Source organism: Podarcis melisellensis (assembly GCF_964234715.1).
Source record: "Podarcis melisellensis genome assembly, chromosome: 11".
Taxonomy (NCBI): Eukaryota; Metazoa; Chordata; class Lepidosauria; order Squamata; family Lacertidae; genus Podarcis; species Podarcis melisellensis.
In genome coordinates this window covers 51,257,932-51,279,592 of record NC_138543.1, presented here as the reverse complement: position 1 = coordinate 51,279,592, position 21,661 = coordinate 51,257,932, and the positions used below count along the sequence as shown (strand labels likewise).

Genomic DNA, 21,661 nt, shown 5'->3' with positions numbered 1-21,661 from the left:
TCTGCGACTGGACTTAAGTGCCAGGGGTCCTTTACCTTTATTAAATATTATAATAATATAATATAATATAATATAATATAATATAATATAATATAATATAATATAATATAATATAATATAATATAATAATATAATATAATAATATAATATAATATAATATAATATAATATAATATAATATAATATAATATAATATAATATAATATAATATAATAATAATTTATTATTTATACCCCGCCCACTCTGGGCGGCTCCCCATAGAATAGTAAAAACATCAGTCATTAACAACTTGCCTAAACAAGGCAGCCTTCCAATGTCTTCTAAAAGTCAGATAGTTTTTTATTTCCTTGACATCTAATGGGAGGGCGTTCCACAGGGCAGGTGCCACTACCGAGAAGGCCCTCTGCCTGGTTCCCTGTAATCTCTCTTCTCGCAGTGAGGGAACCACTAGTAGGCCCTTGGCGCTATACCTCAGCACCCGGGCTCAACGATGGGGGTGGAGATGCTCCTTTCCATGTGCAGAGTGTGCAGATATCCTGCTTTCCTGTCCCAAAACGTTGGATGGTATGGGAGGACCCTAAATAAGGTCCTGATGGCCTTTCCCCTAAGGATGCACCTGAACCTCACCTGTGTCCTCGCTGTGCATTGTGCACTGTGAAGCCTTCCCCCACAACCCAGGTTGTAGGTCACAGCACCAATGAAATATTTGAAGGGGCCACACACCCCCCAGGTTGATGGGCATTGCCATTCAAATGGTGTGTGTGTGCCATGTCTTGTGATCCATTATGCAGGGTGGGGCTTACATACCTCCCCCAATATTTTATTCAAGTTGGCACCCCTGAACGCCAATATTATTTTCTGGGCATCGGGAATAGAGAAACAATAAGCAGTGGGGGTGCTTTGTGAGAGTGCTTAGCTTTCTTGTGAGCGTTTGATTGGAATGCCCACAAGTTCTCATTTGGGGGTGAGCAGTCCTTTTGGAAAGGCTTTCCTAGAAACTGGGAGAGACCACTGGAGGGAATTGCAGCCCCTTTCTCCAACCAAGGTTTATCTTTGCTTGTCATTTCTCAGTACTCAAGGGTGATTTTTCCTAAGGGGTGGAAAGGGATAGAACAAAGAGCTAAAATGAGAAACGGATATGTATGGACAGAACAATGGACAGAGAAAGGAAGGCAGAACCTCTGCTATGCCTGCCTGCTGGGGAGCTTTTAGAATCTGGCTTCACCCTTGACTACATTTCACAGGGGGACACGGGTGGCGCTGTGGGTTAAACCACAGAGCCTAGGACTTGCCAATCAGAAGGTTGGCGGTTCGAATCCCCATGACAGGGTGAGCTCCCGTTGCTTGGTCCCTGCTCCTGCCAACCTAGCAGTTCAAAAGCACGTCAAAGTGCAAGTAGATAAATAGGTACCGCTCCGACAGAAAGGTAAACGGCGTTTCCATGCACTGTTCTGGTTCACCAGAAGCGGCTTAGTCATGCTGGCCACATGACCCAGAAGCTGTACGCCAGCTCCCTCAGCCAATAAAGCAAGATGAGTGCCGCAACCCCAGAGTCGGTCACAACTGGACCTAATGGTCAGGGGTCCCTTTACCTTCACCTTTTTACATTTCACAAGAAGAATGTAATGTGCAGCTGGGATCTCAGAAATGAGAGGAAGGCAAGCAGTTTGAAGGTACCAACACAGGAAGTGCCAAAGTAGGCTTAGGACTGAACTTGCAGGCCTTCAGTTTCTGCTGCAATTTGACAGGTGACCTTAAGGTCAACCACATAGATTGCAACATAAAAGGGAGGGGGGCTTTGCTTAGCGGATCAAATAAATCAAAGGGGCTAAGTAAAACTGACAGCCTTTTAATTCACTCTTTGAATCTGCAGTTTATTGTCGGATTTATCAGCACAATGTGTATTGCTAAAATAAATAAACCCATCTCCCTGTGATAGACAGATGCCAGCAAGATAATCCCATCACCTGCACTTTGTCAATACATACTTGCCAGTCAGCCTGGAATTAAATATTGCAGTTAATCATGCCGTACTGGTCTTTCCTCCCGAAAACGCTTTAAGAAGAAGGAAAATCACATACACACAATCCAAGCCGCCTGGAAGACATTATTGCATAGATCGATACAATCAAGCTACTTTTGGCTCGGAACTCTTGAAAGGATGGAAAGGAAATGAGCATAACTTTTAATTCAATCTTTTTTTATTTATCCTGCATAAATTAGAATGGGGAAAGGCTATAATGTAGAGTAGGGATGGGGAACCTCAGGTTCGGGCATCAAATGCAGCCCGCCCAAGCCCTCTCTATCAGTCCCTGGGGCCTCTTCTCAGGCCACACCCCCTTCCTAACCACGCCTTCTGCCCCAAGCCACACCTCTCACTGGCCTTGCTCCATATCCTCCTTGAGTGTTCTTGCCTGACTGGAATATGTCCAACAGGTGGCTGTTGGAGACCAACAACTTCTATTTTTTTTTTTAATAAATATTTATTAAGGTTTTTAGAAGAAAAAATACAATAATAATAAACATTATTGCTTTGTTTTAACAAAGTTTCATAATATTCTTGAACTTCCTCACGTCTCCCGCTCCCATTTACATCTTTAATAAATTTTGTCAAGCAAATTATCATCTTATTTCCAAATCTATAACCACATGCTTAAATACCATAAAATAATTCTCCTACTAATTGTTTCTCTTAATCTCTCTTATTCTCAATTCTTAATCTATTTTAATGATGGCCAATTATTTATAACCAAGCATCCTTCTTAACATTCCACTAAGTCACAATATTTCTGCAGGTAGGTCTTGAATTTCTTCCAATCTTCTTCAATCCTTTCTTCTCCCAGGTCTCGGATTCTGCCAGTCATCTCCGCCAGTTGCATATAGTCCATCAGTTGCATCTGCCATTCTTCCAGCGTGGGTAGATCTTGAGTTTTCCAATTCTTAGCGAGTAGTATCCTTGCTGCTGTTGTTGCGTACATGAAAAATGTTCTATCTTTCTTTAACACCTTCTGGTCGGCAATGCCCAGAAGAAAGGCCTCTGGTTTCTTGGTAAAGGTATACTTAAACACCTTTTTCAACTCATTATATATCATTTCCCAGAAGGCCTTCACTTTAGGGCAAGTCCACCAGAGGTGGAAGAATGTTCCTTCATTTTCTTTACATTTCCAACATTTATTATCAGACGAATGGTATATTTTGGCAAGTTTAACTGGGGTCATGTACCATCTGTATATCATTTTCATTACATTTTCTTTCAAAGCATTACATGCAGTGAAATTCAACCCAGTGGTCCACAACCTTTCCCAGTCCTCAAACATAATGTTATGCCCAATGTCCTGTGCCCATTTTATCATAGCCGACTTAACCATTTCGTCTTGCGTATTCCATTTCAGCAGCAAATTATACATTCTTGAAAGTACCTTAGTCTTAGGTTCTAACAGCTCTGTTTCCAACTTCGATTTCTCCACCTGGAATCCTAACTTTTTGTCACTTTTAAAAATTTCCTTAATCTGAGCGTAATGTAACCAGTCTCGCACTTTATCCTTCATTTTCTCCATACTCTGCAATTTCCAGTTGTCCCCATCTTTTTCTAACAGTTCCCAATATTTTGGCCAGTAGGCTTCCATATTGGGTCTTTTCCAAGCCTTAGCTTCCAAGGGTGAAAGCCACCTCAGAGTTTTATTTTCCAATAAGTCTTTGTATTTTGTCCAGACATTAAACACTGCTTTTCTGACAATATGGTTCCCAAAGGCCTTGTTTATCTTAACTTTGTCATACCACAAATATGCGTGCCAACCAAAAGCATTGTTATAACCTTCCAAATCTAACATGGAGACCAACAACTTCTAGAGGGTCACAGGCTATAGTCAGGTTAGTACAGGGTATCAGTTGTACTCCATGGTCCATCTCACTCTGTTGCATGAAAAGTGGTGGATAATGGATCGCCAGGAATTCAGGCTTCCAAACCTGAGATACTTTAGGTAAATTATTACTTTGTAAACTACTTATAGGTCCTCGATAGAATAGAAAAGGAGAGAGAGAGAGAGAGAGAGAGAGTGCAGATGGGGCTCATTAACCTGGGAAGGTAGCCCATACAGGAGAAGGAAAGCTCTGATCCTAACCCTGTGCTGCCTTGCGGGATATCTTCAAGAGAAGAAAAGGCTATAGAGTAAACCCTGCACAAATCCAGAGGGAAATCCCTAAGATGCTTGAATGGTGCCTTGTCTGCATCCTTCTGGCAACTCCTGCAGCATAGCTGGTGCCAAATGTATTGTCTGGCTTTTCTTTGGACCACATCAGCAAGACCAAGATGGGGGTCTTGTCATCTGGGCATCCCAGGACCTCCAGGCACGCAGCGGTTGGACTTCATCCCTGGAAGTGCATTCCATTTTCTCTTGAGACAGACAGATGCCAACAATATATAGAGAGATAGCATTTTCCAAACTTCTGAGAACTGATTTATGAATTAAAATTGGAGGAGCACTTCAATTCTACATCCTCCATTTGTTATTTATACCCCTGTAAATATATGAGCTACCTTCCTTTAGAGAGCTCCCTCTTCTCATCTACTGTGGGTAGGTAATTGTATTAAGAGTGGAGTTTGCGCACCCAGAGTGGTGGATTAGTAGGAGGCAAGGCCAGAATGACGAATCAGGCAGGAGTGCAGCAGGCAGCACCTCTTAGTGGTGTTAGGATTCCTGCTCCGTTTTTGTAGTCATGGGATTGTTGTCTATCACATGACGGTGTATGTTTTCATTCCACAGTGTGGGAAGTGACAGAGACAGCACACATTTTGTTGATGAGCTAACCCACCCCCAAGTTACATGGGGCTATGACTGGGGTTTTATTTTCAATATTTCATGGGAAATATTTGTTAAAGAGATTGTCTCAGGAAAGGCTCTAGGTTTGAGGTGAGGGTGCTTTGGACCCACTAATGCAGCTCATTCTCCCTGCCTTAAAAAATAAAATGCACTCTAAGTGTCCACCATTTTGGTTTCCCCGCAAAATGGTGGCTGCCAGAAGCTTCTGAAAATGATTTTTTTAAAAAAATTGAGTGAGCCAGCATGGCGGCAAGCCAAGAGTTAATTAATGTCACTTCTTTAAAGATTCCCCAGAGTTTGACAGATGGTTTAACTTGTTAATGGCCTTGTCTTTAACTGTAATTATTGCTAAGTAGATTAGTTATTACCTGACTCACGTTCGTTTTAATTTAACTCAGGGATAAAATAATAATAATAATAAAACCGAATAGTTTTCCTTAAAAAAGAAAAAAGCCTACTGTCTCCTTTGAAAAGCACCAAAACATGTAAGACTCTAATAATAACCATGTAACTCAGAGTGAATTTGAATTAGTCTATATCTTCCTTAATCCCCAGCAATAGCATCCAAAGTCTCTTAGCAAAAGAATGCCTGTAAGTCAAGAACATGTTCTACATTCAAAGGCATATAATAATGTTGAATACCAGAAAAAGTATTAAAAGTATCCCTGAAGGATTACACCCCTCTCCTCTCCCAGCTCCCACATTTGGGGCAAGGCTTTTACCCAGCTAACACTGCATGAGTGTTGCAACCTATAGTCGCCTTTGACTGGATTTAACTGTCCAGGGATCATTTACCATTTACCTAGTCCCACTTACTTGTGAGTAAGCCACATTGAATTCAATAGGATGCACTTCCGAGTAGGATAAATTCAGTAGGAATACTTATGAACTTAGGGTTGCGCTAGCACCTAGGATCGTGTCAAAAACATCATGTATGGGTGGCCAAAGATACCCTAAGGGATACAGGCAGCAGTAGAGCTCAGTTCTGTAGGAAGGCTTTGCTTTCTCCTTGTGGGAAAAAAAATTATCTTCTGCTGAGGAAGACATTTGTTTTAATTGTGCTCTGTTATACAGAAGTGTTTCTCTGAGGCCTAATGAGCTGCAGCTTATATTTTTGCAATGCCCTTTCCATGTAAACTTTTAGCTGGCACAATTATAGCAGCAAAACAACATCCGCAATCATAATAGCATCAGCAATTAGAACAGGAGCATTCCGAGCAATTATCTGCAAGGATCCCCTCCTATTTAGTATAGCTACTGTACGGCAAGATGTTCTTGTTCAAAACAAAGCAATCTGAGCTTTGGCCACCTAGTTATACATTATCTGCTTGGCTTTCCACAATGATCTCCTAATTTGTTGTCCAGTTCTCTACTTCCTCCTATTTTATGAAACTGATCCTACACTGTAAGGCTTGCAGTGATTTTCATAGACTTTCCGATATGGAAATCCATTAGTTGTATGGACTGTACAAAACTTGTATGGTTTTAAAAGAGGATCAGACCCATCAGTAGAGGATAAGGCTACTCAATAGGCTGTGCTGTGCACCAGATTTAGCGGAGGCCAAATCAGGCATCTTCAGAGGACCTCAATATTGCAGTTACAGTGGAACCTCTGGTTACGAACGCTTCAGGTTACGAGCTCCACTAACCCAGAAGTAGCTGCTCCTGGTTGAAAACTTTGCCCCAGGATGCGAAAAAAGATCGCGTGTCAGAGGCGCACATGCAGCAGGAGGCCCCATTAGCAAAAGTGCGCCTCAGGATAAGAATGCTTTCAGCATAATAACGGACCTCCTTAACGAATTAAGTTTGTAACCAGAGGTACCACTGTATTGCACAGTTTGAAGTGACTGGAAGAACTGACTCCAAAAACAAACAGTGTCTCTCTCCCCCGTTCCAGTCTGCCTTAGCCTGCCTAAGGCTATGCAGCTCTTTTTGAAGAGCCATTTGTTCACTGTTGTGTTCAGAAAAAGACTAACAGCAAGGGATTTTTTTCAGCTGGAACTCACCAGAACTCAGTTCCAGCACCTCTCAGGTGGGCACCATTGCCATTATAAGAGATCAAAGGAGGCATTCATGGTGAGTTCCAGCACCTCTTTTTCTAGAAAAATAGCACAGCTAACAGCTACCACCCTTTCAAGATTGCGAATTTGCAACTCAATACCTTTGTCACCTGATTTAAGGTTACAACAGTTTAGAGTAACAGAAAACAATCAACAGGTAATTAGGATGGAAAACCTTGGCCAAAAGGAAACAGGATTGGAAGATATGGACCTGGATATGAATTAATGAATAAACAAAAACTGAACAATTATGGGTGCCTGCCTTAGTATATGACCACAGTGAAGAGACCCTTGAGGGGATAAAGATCAATAATATATTGTTTCTCGGGATTGGAGGCAAAGCTGGTGTGCTGGACAGGAGGAAGACTATTGTTGACTTTTATTGATAATAGTATTCAGAGAACCTCTTTTTGTGTGGAAGGAAAATGAATTTGAGATGCCTGGAATTGAAGACTGGAAAAAATATCATCTAGCAGAAGGAGAATAACTGGATACCATCCTGGAGCGAACTTTTCACATATTTTAAAGAAATCTCATATATACAACTGACAGGTGCCTTCCATTACGTAGTTGCAACACCCTATAGCACCCCCTCAGCTCAATGCCCAGTGTGCGGCAACTAGTTGTGCTGTCCTAAATCTGCCTCTGCTGGCAGCAGTTCTCCTGTATCTCCAACACTGTTTCCAGGCACTCACAGCTTCAGGGGTTGGGATCACTGTTGGTCTCCAGTTCCCATCACTCCCAACCAGAATTTCCAGTAGTCTGGGAAGATGGAAGATGTAGCCCACCAGTACATCTAGAGGACCACAGGTTCTCCATCCCTGTGCTACCCAAGGCAAGTTTGAAGTTTCAGAAAGTGCCTTATTCCACGACATGCTGATTTAAGCAGTCAAGAAAAAGAAAAGAAAACAGAATATGCACTCCAGAGTGCTGGAAACAAGTCTAGTGAACCGCATTCAAAGTGTGGTTTTTAGAGAAAGAGATAGATAACTGAAGGTAAATGATCAATGAGATCATGTCACAGGGATCAAGAGAGAGAGGAGCACAGCTCATTGGACCCCAAAGCTTCCCTATTATTGCAGTGTGCCCATGACTAGTAAATAATAAATACCTTGTTAATCTGAGCTTGAAGGATTCTCAAGCTACTGCTGCATTGATTTAACATTTGGATCCCCTTTCAACAACTTGGTTTGGACTTGGCTTTTAAAGAGCACTGTATTGTTGGGAAAATGCTAGCTTTTTGACTCCAGCCTCTGTGCCATAATAACTCAAAGAAGGATTTAGCTTCTAGCTTTCAGATTATTTCAGCAAGCAGGTTGTTTGGGTTTTTCTCCTTTGATTTTTTTTCTTTTTTAAACCATGGGACACATCATCTTCTCCATATGAAATATTTCACACTTCAAACTGGCTGAAAGGCCGCGGTCAATTTCCCTTCTTCATCTTTAGGTCCATCAAAGGATGGTTGTGATTAAGCGGGCCTTGAGTAGCTTGGCTGTGTGTTTTGTTCACTTTGGGCCTGACATAATCTGAAAGGCTTTGGCAATTACTATAAAGCAAAACAGATCTAATCTCTCCCTTCATGAGAGAACACAAACAATTTTAGATGCTTTTGAGATTATTCCAAAACTCCCGTTTGATGGTCTACTATGGAAATCTATTTGTCTTCTTCCAGCTCTCTGTGCACTAGCCTAAATCTGCCAGCGGGGTAATGAACTTCTTATCTTTTGAATACCAGAGCTGGAATCAGCGTAATCATCCCTGTTGTGGTTCAGTCAGGGAACGAGGAGTCTCTGATGTTTTCAGCAGATATGGCCCAACCATGTTTTCTTTCCATAATGGCATTATCAATCTCCTCCTCTCCCAGCCAGTCTTTGGTTTGGAGGGTTTCAAGAGCTGTGTTGCCTTTCTCAGTTACAATCTCCCCAATTATAACCTCAAGGACCACCTCTCCCCATATAAACTGATCCGGACTCTGTGTCCATCGTCTGAGGTCCTTCTTTGTGTGCCTCCTCCACGTGGTGTCCAGAGGGTGGCAACAGGAGAACGGGCCTTCTCTGTAGTGGCTCCCTGTTTAGGGAATGCTCTCCCCATGGTGAGTATATATATTTTTATGCACCAGTGGGAAATGTTCCTCTTTGACCAGGTGTTGGGCTGATTAATATTCTACAGCCTTTTAAATGTATCGGTGGGAAGTTGGGGTTATTGTTTTGCTGGCTAGGCCAAAAGGGGGTTTGAGGAGCCCCATGCATACACAGCATTTTCTAGACCCTGATTATTGGGACTTGCATAGTACTGTGACTTTGCTTGCAATGTTTGATGTTAAACTGCATTGCGGGGATGGGGAAATGGGTTGCCTGATGTCATTGCTACATCAAGTGATTGGCAAGTGTGTGATTCCACCCGACCTTCCAGATGTAGCCCACTGGAGGAAGAGGAAAAGAAGGATCCAGCCCACCTGCCAGATTCATTTAAAGGTGCCCCAATGTGAAATATATTCTTGTTGTTGTTGTTTAGTCGTTTAGTCGTGTCCGACTCTTCGTGACCCCATGGACCAGAGAACGCCAGGCACCTCTGTCCTCCACTGCCTCCCGCAGTTTGGTCAAACTCATGCTGGTAACCTCGAAAACACTATCCAGCCATCTCGTCCTCTGCCGTCCCCTTCTCCTTGTGCCCTCCATCTTTCCCAACATCAGGGTCTTCTCCAGGGAGTCTTCTCTTCTCATGAGGTGGCCAAAGTACTGGAGCCTCAGCTTCACAATCTGTTCAGCTGGAGCCTCAGCTTCACAAAATATATTCTTAGAAGCACTTTAATATTTAATTGGTCCCACAAGGGTCCTAATTTAGCTCATGACACCATTTCCCCCAAACCACAGCCACTTGTGCTATCCCTATATCACAAGGGTCATCTTGGGCTTTGTTTGAGACAGCAAAATGTCTTGGGACGGTCCTGAACATAAGGATCTTGGAATGAGGATCCCAACCTGTATGGATCATCAGCAAAGGGATGTGTGTGTGTGTGTGTTGTTATTTTCTCTCTCTCCCTTGCCAAATAGCTGCCGTGTCTTCTAAACATGTTCAGAGCAAAGGAGCAGGGATTTCATTACATTAATAATTACATTGCCTCCAAGTCTTTTGAAGTTGCATCACCCCCACAGAAGCCCAGAAGCGGGTTTTATAGAAATGTCATTAAAGCTGTTAAGTGCAAGGAGACAGAAGGAGATGAAGTAGGGGAGGGGAGGAATCGCACACCCACACACTATCAAGGCACGCTCTCTCTATTATGAATAAAGTCAAATGGCTTCATAAAGGGGTGATGCTGGCAGTGTTTTCAGTCTGGAGGATCAGGACAAGGAGTGGCGGCTTTCCTGCAGCTGTTGATCAAGAGCATTTATCCTGTGGGGCATTAGGCAGGAAGGAAAGCCATGGCTTGGGTCTACCTTCTCCTAGGAAGACACAGCCACTGGTCAGGTAGGTCCCAACATTCTATGTGCACTGCATGCCTCACCTTCCTGCCTGATGCCTCAACCCCAATGGCCACCGATTGCTCTGGACCACTCCAACCTGACCCACAGTGATCCACAGCTGTGTGTACCCAACTTATTTGAGGCACTCTTTATATACTCAGTTTGGCTCAGGCCTCTGTTGTGTGGGGTGCAGAGCCCTAGTACAGGCATCTCCCCACTTGCGCACAATGGTCTCACTCGCAACCTTGTTGCACAGTGCCAGGACATCCATCCAGCCATCCAGCCATCAATTCTAACCTGAAATAGTGAGAGAGAGCTGGAAAGTCCTTGTGGCTTAGGGGGAGATTCTCCCCAGAGCCTGAAGAGGATGTCAGTGAGCCAGAAGTCCAAAAGAAAGACTCAGAGGGTCCCGAAATGGCGCATGGGAGCTCTCACTGCTGCCATGCTACCCTACTCAACAGCTGTTGGGTGGGAAGCTGCATGTACTGCGGTGGGTTCCCCCACTTGTGTGCATTTTGCTTATGTGTACAGGGTCCAGAATGTAACCCTGCGTAAGTGGGGGAGTCGCCTGTATTCAAACAGAGGTCTGATGGCCTTCTGTTATGGCTCCAGTAGTTGCATCCTCCATTGGCAGGAAGTTGGACTTGAGTCTCTTCCAGCTCTACAATTCTATATTCTTGGGGAATAGTCTAATGTACAGTTTGTAAAAAAAGAGATTCCGACACAGCCCTCAAATCAAAAGGAACTTTTAAAGGAGAGGGAAAGCAGACCATAAATGTTAATTTTCAGTAAATTGTTATTTAACAGTGGGGAATCTATGGAATTATTGAAGACTTTCTGCACACTGAGGAACAAAGCACATTAGTTCAACTGCCTGTCTTGCAACCAAATGGAAAGCTTGGGGAATTGAAGAACCAACACTCTCACTCTATTGATTTCACAACTGAGTATTAATATTAAATGCCTTTTAAAGTCCATTTGTATTGTGTGTGTTTTATGACATGAGGCTGTCAGCTTTTCATTGATTTCTACTTTTTGCATTTAAAGGCTGCACGGGAGGCAAAATGGATAATGCATGCCTGGCTATGTCTTTTTTCCTACAAAGAAAGAAGGAAGTTGTTACAGGCATTTAACTATATAAATGCCTCAAATGGGAGGGATAACGAGAAAGCAATAATTAATATTGCTTGCTCACAGTAAAGTAACATTGAAACATCCCAGGATTCTCCACCACCCAGGGTATCTGAAGATGTGTGCATGCACAGGAAAGCTCATACAAATAACTAACTTAGTTGGTTTCTAAGGTGCTACTGGGACGCAGGTGGCGCTGTGATCTAAACCACAGAGCCTAGGGCTTGCTGATCAGAAGGTTGGTGGTTCGAATCCCCACGACAGGGTGAGCTCCTGTTGCTCGGTCCCTGCTCTTGCCAACCTAGCAGTTCAAAAGCACGTCAAAGTGCAAGTAGATAAATAGATACTTTTCCAGCAGAAAGGTAAAAGGTGTTTCCGTGCACTGCTCTGGTTCACCAGAAGTGGCTTAGTCATGCTGGCCACATGACCCAGAAGCTGTACACCGGCTCTCTCGGCCAGTAAAGTGAGGCGAGCGCCACAAACTCAGAGTCGTCCACGACTGGACCTAACGGTCAGGGGTCCCTTTCCCTTTACTTTTAAGGTGCTACTGGAAGGAATTTTTTTTTTAAAAAAAATTAAATTTTATTTTATTTCGACCCAGGGGCATAGGAAGGGGGGTGCGGTTCACACCTGGTGTCAACTGTAAGGGGGGGGGGTTGACAAAATGACAAAAATATGAGTTAAGTGTTACAGTGTTACTGAATTTTAAAGCATTCAAATCCAGCCACATTGCCTCACACCCAACTTTACTGAGGAATGTTGTCACAGGACTACAGGGGGAAAGATGCAATAATTGAAATTCCCTTCCTCTTTCACTAGCAGGTGCCTGTGATAGATCAAGGACACTTCTACAAATGGGAGCGGGGGATTCCTTTTATGGGTGGAAGGACTTCTTTGGAAACAACCCCAAAACTCTTAAATCCCAGATTTGCTTTTGTATTAACATAATTCTTGTTTGTGTTTCTTTCAACACAGTGCAAGTTCCAGGACCGGTAGAAAACCTCCGGGCTGTATCAGTATCACCTACCTCAATTCTTATTACGTGGGAACCCCCTGCCTATGCAAATGGTCCAGTCCAAGGTTATAGACTGTACTGTACAGAAGTAGTTACTGGGAAAGAACAGGTGAGCAAATGAACACATGGGCAAAAAAAACAAAAACAAAAAAACCCAATGAGGGGAGGGAGGGAATCATTCATAAATTTAGTTGCCTAAATTAAATACAACTTCAAACTCAGTGGATTTGTAACTGGCTGACTGACCGAACCCAAAGGGTGCTCATCAATGGTTCCTCTTCATCCTGGAGAAGAGTGACTAGTGGGGTGCCACAGGGTTCTGTCTTGGGCCCGGTCTTATTCAACATCTTTATCAACGACTTGGATGATGGACTCAAGGGCATCCTGATCAAATTTGCAGATGACACCAAACTGGGAGGGGTGGCTAACACCCCAGAGGACAGGATCACACTTCAAAACAACCTTGACAGATTAGAGAACTGGGCCAAAACAAACAAGATGAATTTTAACAGGGAGAAATGTAAAGTATTGCACTTGGGCAAAAAAAATGAGAGGCACAAATACAAGATGAGTGACACCTGGCTTGAGAGCAGTACATGTGAAAAGGATCTAGGAATCTTGGTTGACCACAAACTTGACATGAGTCAACAGTGTGACGCGGCAGCTAAAAAAGCCAATGCAATTCTGGGCTGCATCAATAGGAGTATAGCATCTAGATCAAGGGAAGTAATAGTGCCACTGTATTCTGCTCTGGTCAGACCTCACCTGGAGTATTGTGTCCAGTTCTGGGCACCACAGTTCAAGAAGGACACTGACAAACTGGAACGTGTCCAGATGAGGGCAAACAAAATGGTCAAAGGCCTGGAAACGATGCCTTATGAGAAACGGCTAAGGGAGCTGGGCATGTTTAGCCTGGAGAAGAGGAGGTTAAGGGGTGATATGATAGCCATGTTCAAATATATAAAAGGATGTCACATAGAGGAGGGAGAAAGGTTGTTTTCTGCTGCTCCAGAGAAGCGGACACAGAGCAATGGATCCAAACTACAAGAAAGAAGATTCGACCTAAACATTAGAAAGAACTTCCTGACAGTAAGAGCTGTTCGACAGTGGAATTTGCTGCCAAGGAGTGTGGTGGAGTCTCCTTCTTTGGAGGTCTTTAAGCAGAGGCTTGACAACCATATGTCAGGAGTGCTCTGATGGTGTTTCCTGCTTGGCAGGGGGTTGGACTCGATGGCCCTTGTGGTCTCTTCCAACTCTATGATTCTATGATTCTATGATTCAAGTCCTCTTTGCAGAATCCATCTGAAATGGTATAAGTTCTCAAAATCCTCATCACCTGGAGCTGAAATGAAGAAGTTTTTAGGAGGCCTAAAAAATGAAGCCATCTATCTAATATTATCTGTATAACAATTTGACGCAGTAATAATTTTTTGCTGTTTCCTTTGTGCCCAGAATATAGAAGTTGATGATCTGTCATACAAGCTGGAAGGACTGAAGAAATTCACAGAATATACCCTACGATTTCTGGCTTACAATCGTTATGGACCTGGAGTTTCAACTGAAGACCTGACAGTCAGAACCCTTTCAGATGGTAAGGCAGAGCAAATAATATAGAGACAGGAGAGAGGAAGGGGGTAAATGGGCAGAAAGTGGTACTGTCTGCATCTCTTCTTATGCCAAGCACTGCCCTTGTGAATTGCTATTCATGCATCAAATGCTTGGTGGATTGGCCCACTGTGGAGGAGGGCGGAACCCTATAAATTGACTGAGGCAGAGTGGTAGGTTGGCTCAGCCCTTTGCTCAGGGTTGCCCTTTGAAATGGTTGTGAGGCGTTAGCTTCCAGAAAGTATCTGCAGGTTTGGAGATCTGGATGGGGCAGCATAGGACCACAAAGAAGACTGAGAGCAAGCAGGAATAAAACAAAAGAGGAGAACCCACATGACCCAAATTCCGGAACCATTAAAATAGCCTATTTCAGCCGTTCTCAACCTGTGGGTCCCCAGATGTTGTTGGACTACAACTCCCATCATCCCTGACTACTGGTCATGCTGGCTAGGAATGATGGGAGTTGTAGTCCAACAACATCTGTGGACCCACAGGTTGAGAAACATTGGCTTATTTAAAGCAACTCACCCAAGAGGGAGTTTGAGTTGAGCTCACAAACAGCTACAACCAGAAGTTACAAAGGTGGGTACCAGTGCAGAACAGGGGTGAGAGTTAGTAACACATTAATATTTCCCTAATATTCCAGATCCCTGAGTCAGAATGTGATGTCTCAGTATGATAAGGAAGGGTGGAAGAGAATTTGTTCAGTTTGTGCTTTTAAACGAACCAAAATAATCTGCACCTGCCTGACTAATACACAGATCAGAACCCAATCATCCTTCAGATTTCACACTGCTCCAAATTTTCGGATACAGTTCTTGGCTCAAAAAAAAAAAAAAGTACCATAAGGCATAAAAATGTGTGTGTGTTAGAATACAGAAATGTATACCTTAAGATAAAATGTATATATATATTTTTTAAAATGTACTGAATTATTTAAAACAAATCTCTCGAATTAATGCATCTGGATGGCCAGTGAGAGAATGGGTTGCTGGATTAGAGGGGTCATTGGCCTGATCCAACAGACTCTTAATAATAGTAGTAGTAGTAGTAGTAGTAGTAGTAGTAGTAAATAATAATAATAATAATAATAATAATAATAATAATAATAATAATAATTGTATCCCGCCCTCCCCAGCCAAGGCCGGGCTCACAGAAGCTAACATCATAAAAACAACACAATATGCATAAAAACAGACATCAATTAAATCTTAAAATTCATTCAGTTAAAATCTGGGCAGGTGGCAATTATCAGGTTGGAATTGAGAGTGGTTAATACTTGCTACCAGGACCAACTGTTTCCATGGATCACACAAGGACCTGTGAGCAGGTTGGGGGCCTCCTTCGAGCTTGTTTTATACAAAGGAAAGTAAGTCAAACTGCATCCTGCCCAAAGGCCTTGTGTCCTTATACATATTTTCACACATTTCCTGACCCTTGTTATTGCTGGCCTGACCCCAACTTGAATGTGGGATGGTGATGGCAGAAAGACTTGGAATTGATCGCTCTCCCTTGATTGCCTCGCAGTGATAACCTGTGGTTACTTGAATAAAACCTCTTCAGTAACCACAGAGGACTGTGTGAGATAGCCATTCATTTCATAAGGCTACAAATATCCTTTTCAAAGCTAAGTAGATCAAACCTCTTTACAGATGTTATTGTAAGCAGCACTGTTTATTACCTTGTAAAAGTTAATTTGTGATACTGCTGCCTTCTTTTTTTGGAGAACTGGTCTATTATTTCCACCGTTGACATTTCTCTAATACATTTTCAAGTGGCACTTTCACCTATCCATCTAATTGAGATACCTTTTTATACTACAAAACAGACCTTGGCAGAATAAAATACCTCATGCGTATAATTATGAAAACAAAACACACACACCAACACAATTGGGTGAAAAAATTATATTGCACTTAATTTATGGAGATTGAATTGAGACTCTGAAGACCAGGATGACGGCCTCAGCACTGAACTTTGACTTTCCGGGAGAAAAAGGGAGATTCATATTCATGGAGGAATTTAGAAAGTTAGCTCATAAAGTTTTAATTCTTCTTAAGCAGAAAAGCATCAAGAGACGAATGTTTTTAAAGAAAACCTTCCACTCAACATCAAGGTCTGCTAATGAGCTAGAGAGCTCTGATAACCTCAGATTAATGACAGCAGGCTGAATTGAAGCATATATTTTATTTTATTCTATGCATTTATAATACCACTAGGGCAGTTTATGATACACTTTGCTTATTGATGCAAAACACTTGCCCTCTCAATCACCAGAGTCTTCTGGGTAGTTCACATGAAGTCCAAACAACATACCGTTAAAACATTAAAATGTGTTGTTGTTTTTTAACAAGACTCACTGAATTCTGTCCCCTGTGTTAAAACCAGCTCAAGTAGTATTGAAACATGTCAAAATAATTGATCCAGGAAGGGCAAATTAGGCATTAAAATGAGAACCAAATTATCGCCCCTCCCATTCTATTCACTTCTCTTCTATCCCTCAGTGAAGATATGAGCCTGGAACTTTATCCTGGACAACTTTCTGAGAAGTGAACAAAGTAGTTAACTAGCACCCAAAATACGTGGTGTTGATTATATTGTGACTTAAAAAAAGAAGAAGCAGCAGCAATTAAATTCTCTCAGGCTGGCTATTGATGCTTCATTACCTGGTTAATTCCATCTAGCAATAGCTCTGTGGAGCTATTATTATTTTAGATAAGCAGGGAATGCCCTAAAGGGGGACTTCACAAAGTAAAACCCCCAGAACAACTATTTTGGGTAAAACCAATAAAGAAATTGACAGGAATGGACAAGGCAGATTGATCACATTAAGGCAGTATATGCACGACCATGATAAGTGGTTTGAACCGTTAATATTTTCCTTGATCTAGTTATTTCTCACAATCTGGTTTTACAATTCCTAGAACTGGGAGAGGAACAGTAATTCTATGTGATTTGGTTTCTGAGCTTATTGGATAATTCCTTCTTATTGATCTTTCAGAGTAATAGGATTGACCCATTCAAGAACTGGTACACTATGCAGCAATGTCTGCCCAGAATAATAATAATAAAAAGGAGACTGCCATATGAAATGGCTGGAATACAAAGCAGCATGAAACAAATCAATAACTGTATCTATAATCACATTGCAACTTTTAATTTTTCTTTTGCCAGTTGTAAATATGTGCTCATTTCTCAAAAGTAGGACAGATTGTTTGAAGAATGGGCCTTTCCAGAGATGCTGTCAATGCAAGGGTCTATCTCATTATTCGCCTCTTCAAAATAGCATGAGAATGTTCACAGTCATCACCAAATGCACAGAACTATTCTGAATTCATCAAAATCTTATAATTAAGTAGCACAGGAAGATGACTTAAGCCAAGTGGTTCATCTAGCTCAGTGTTGTCTGCATCAGGGACAGGGAAGCTGTGCCCCTACAGGTCAACGACTAGTGGGACCAAAAGAGGCATAAAATGGGAGAAGCAAAGGCAGGCACAGACTTAGTCTCTGATTGTTTGGGGAAAACAATGGAGGAGACATGGATGGCTGTGGGGAGGCTGGGATCTTCAGTCCTGGCTACCTCCTTATAGGGGCAGGACTTGAGTTGATGTGGTTATTAGGCCTGCCACTGTGCAGATCCTGTTTTGCTAATAAAAAGTGTACTCCAGCTTGTTCAGTGTCATTTACTGCTGGCTCGTTTCTGTGCCCTTGTCATGTGTTGTGTCCTTGGCCAGATTATTTTCACTGGGTTTCAAAATGCTGCTGTACTACTTGAGCTGGTTTTTACAGTTATCCATTGAGACGTGCACTTCTTTGTCTTTTGTGATGTAACTTTGCAGCCAAAACTACATTGGAAAGTCCATTGGAAAACATGCATTAGTGAAAATAACACACGTGCACATGAATTACGTAAGACAAAATTGCATATAAAAATGGGTATATTAGGAAAAAGATGCAGATGATTCTTGTGAAGGCTTGTTTTTTAAGAAGAAAATCTAAGGTGTCATGGAGTGAAGTGAAGGGTGGGAAAAATGAGAAACTAAGAGAAGCTGAGAGTCATCTGCTTCTACTTGAGGAGTGGTTCTGCCCCAGATTTCTCCATAATAAAACTGCCTGATACATGGTTTTAATGAGAATATTTTTACGTGAAGCTGATCACCTATGGATGAAAACAGTTTCAAAGTTGTCAGTGCTTGCCCCAAACTGTGCAAGGCAGCAACTGAAGCTATTTAACATGTAAATATGCACACCAGTGTTTGAGGTCAACTTTTGATGTTAAAACATTTCATTTGAGGAAACAGGTGCATCTTGTTCTTATTTATAACACCCTGATTGCTTTGATCTTTAATTAAAATCTCAATCTTGGTGCTATAGCAGCTTGATCTTTCAGAATTAAACAGCTGATATCATAATGTACACGCAAATCAGCTTTCGAGCTTTGTTGGTGGCTCCATGATAAAAGTTACCATTCTACATTTTGCATGATAGCAGTTCATGTCTAAGACAGGTTCAAAGAGATTTTACATCATGTTGTGTTTTAATATATAGTAGGTTTACACCCTGCTTTTTGAACTGAGTCCTCCATGTGGTTCACGATCTTTATAAAGGACAGCCAATACATTAAAAGACAATATATTTAAAACAAAACTAAACTCAAAAAACAGTCTAGATGGGGTAGGAGGATAAATGTGGGTCACATCGACACTGTTCATTTAAAGCCTATGGCTTCCCACAAAGAATCTTGGAAAGTGTAGTTTGTTAAGGGTTCTGGCAACTGTGTGTGTTGGATCAGACCACAGGTCCCACTAAATCAACATCTGGCTTCCTGTAGCGACCAACCAGATTCCTATGGGAAGCCCACAAGAAAGTAAAAGGTAAAGAGACCCCTAACCGTTAGGTCCAGTCACAGACAACTCTGGGGTTGTGGCGCTCATGTCGCTTTACTGGCCGAGGGAGCCAGTGTACAGCTTCCGGGTCGTGTGGCCAGCGTGACTAAGCCGCTTCTGGCGAACCAGAACAGTGTATTAAAATGCCATTTACCTTCCCTCAGGAGCAGTACCTATTTATCTACTTGTACTTTGATGTGCAAAATTTAGAGAAGTGTGAAAACCAAAGGATAGCTTTGTTCCAATCTGTATATTTGTCTGAGAAGATCTAATTTAGTCTGTTGGCTAACAAATACCCTGCTGATTGCAATGGCCAATGTTTTACATCCCTGATCCCAAAGGTAGGGGATCCATGCACATTTCTTTCTTGCCTTTTACTACTAGAATACACTTTCAAAGCAGCCATCAACAGTAATGAAAAACAATCAATTAAAAGGTATAAGAAAAATCAAGAAGCAGCAATAAAAAGGCCAGCCGTAAAACAATCAGCAGTCATAAAAACACTAATCAGTAATAAAACAGCAAGAGCACTGTTAAAATATTATCCATTAAATCGTGTCCTCCCTAAAAGAAGGCATGTGTTGCAGTGAGATCTGGAAACTGACCTCCTGGTTTGTGGGTGGGTCTATTGGATAGCCACAACACCTGATTGGTAGGTCCCTCATTGCTGGGTTTAATCTGGCCAATAGGGTTCAGTCTAAATGGATCGAGGAACCTATATAAACCCATTCACATGACCCAAAGCTTCCTCTTTTGGCTCGTGCATCGGAACACCCTCCCACCTCTCCCTAATTTTAGGGCATCTTGTGATTGACCTTGCTATGCCGTCGAGTGTCATCTGTCATTGGGACAGGGGCACAGCAGGAATTTTCCCCACTTCGCTGATTGGATGTAGCCATTTGGGTTTTCGCCTGCCGTGTAGCAATTTGCTTTTTCCTGTAAGACCAATTGCAGTCATTAACAGTCATCAACAGGTTTACCACACCTATCAGCCAATCACCCATTCCCACCACCCTGCTGAGTAATACCCCTCCCCACCCTCTCACTATATATAAGGGTCTGGTGACTTCTATTTCAGTGTATCTGAAGAAGTGTGCATGCACGCGAAAGCTCATACCAAGAACAAACTTAGTTGGTCTCTAAGGTGCTACTGGAAGGATTTTGTGTGTGTGTTGTTGTTGATTTTTAGAGGAGGTAAGGAAGATAGGTTTTTTAGAAAAGGTGCCATTGGCACATGTAACTCTAATTACGGTTTCCCCAATCTCATCCATTCCCCCTTTTCATTTCAGTTCCAAGTGCTATGCCTCAGAATGTCTCCTTGGAAGTGGTGAACTCAAAGGTAAGTCAGGGTCCAGCTCCCTAATTTGAAATGATCCAGATTAGTGTCTATGCCTACATATATACAAACACACACATGGGGGGACTGTTATTATTATGATTATTTTACTATTAGGCTGTCTGACAGTATGCTTTTTTACTGTATTTTTATTATCTTTTTATCATGGATATTTTATGATGTGTTTTTAATGTTGTACTCCACCCTGAGATCCTTTGATAAAGGGTGGTATATAACTTGAATTATTGTTGTTGTGGTTAACTCTGTTTGCTAGCATGAATATGCATGGCTAGATGCTTCTGGAAGCTAGCACCGCCACCCCAACCACTACCACCCAGTTTATTGATGCGTATGAAGGAGGAGTGGACCTGCCACTGCCCAGCCTTCAGTCCTGCACATGGTTTTGTTGGAAGGCCTCCCTGTTTCTGAATTTTGCATTGTGCAGCTGTCATAGGTTGCAGGTCATTAGCATGGCAGGAATAAGCGAAACAAAGACTCATTTGTGGGTTGAAACAGGCCACAGCTTTATTTAGTTTTATACAATGGGGAAGCAGGCTTGTCGTGGGAGTTGGGTAAGGATCTGGTCTTCATTGCACCAGCCCTTGATGTTCAGATGCTTGTTGTTGTCTGCTAGCTAGGAAGCAGCCAGTGGAGTTGACCTGTGTTAGAGCCCAATGTGGCTCAGGCTAGTGGGATCTCACTGTGGTGGCAGCTGTGCTTTTCTCTCATCAGACCCCTTATGCCCACCCCCACTTAGATTCTGCCCATTTTGTGCACTGATGGAATTATCAGCTTAGGAAGGCATTGAATTCTTGGATTACCTGTGTCCTAAATTTCAAGTTTCTGAGTGCTTTCCATTTTGTGCTCTGTGATATGAAAGATAGCCTTTCAGGCTTCTTTTGCAATCCTTTTGCTACATGTGTACCAGTTTTCAGATTTCTAGCTAGTGTGTTGAAATAATCAGACCTCTCAGGGTGCACGTTTTGAGATGTTTTTGAAAACTATTCAAACAGTCCTGGAGATGCATGTACTGCCATAATTTAGGAAATGTTGATCATATCTGAGTATTCCAAGTGAGAGAGGACAGCTCCATTTCTTTTTGCTTGCTTGCTTTTCTTCTCTTTTTAGATTTTTGTTCTTTTCCTTTTTTAATATTTTAATTAATATTCTCCTGTGATGATACGTAGCAAAAGAAGAAGAAAGCAAGTGAAATAAAAAAGAGAAAATAAAAAAGAGAAATAAGAAAATGACATATGTAGAGGGGAAAGGAACAATGTAACAAGAACTCTATAACACAATGGATAAATTAACTTTTGCTTTTCTATGCCAGCTGAAAACAAGGTTG

General features: G+C 42.1%; 1 protein-coding gene across 2 annotated transcripts in view; it reads left to right on the top strand.

Annotated features, from left to right (window-relative positions):
- Positions 1-21,661, top strand: part of DCC (DCC netrin 1 receptor) — a 934,061-nt gene that overhangs the window by 695,168 nt on the left and 217,232 nt on the right. For both annotated transcript variants that reach the window (XM_081929563.1, XM_081929562.1), the window contains exons 10-12: positions 12,450-12,598; positions 13,942-14,080; positions 20,270-20,319. In XM_081929563.1, coding sequence (XP_081785689.1) covers positions 12,450-12,598; positions 13,942-14,080; positions 20,270-20,319 — 338 coding nt within the window. The remainder of the gene's footprint in view (positions 1-12,449; positions 12,599-13,941; positions 14,081-20,269; positions 20,320-21,661) is intronic.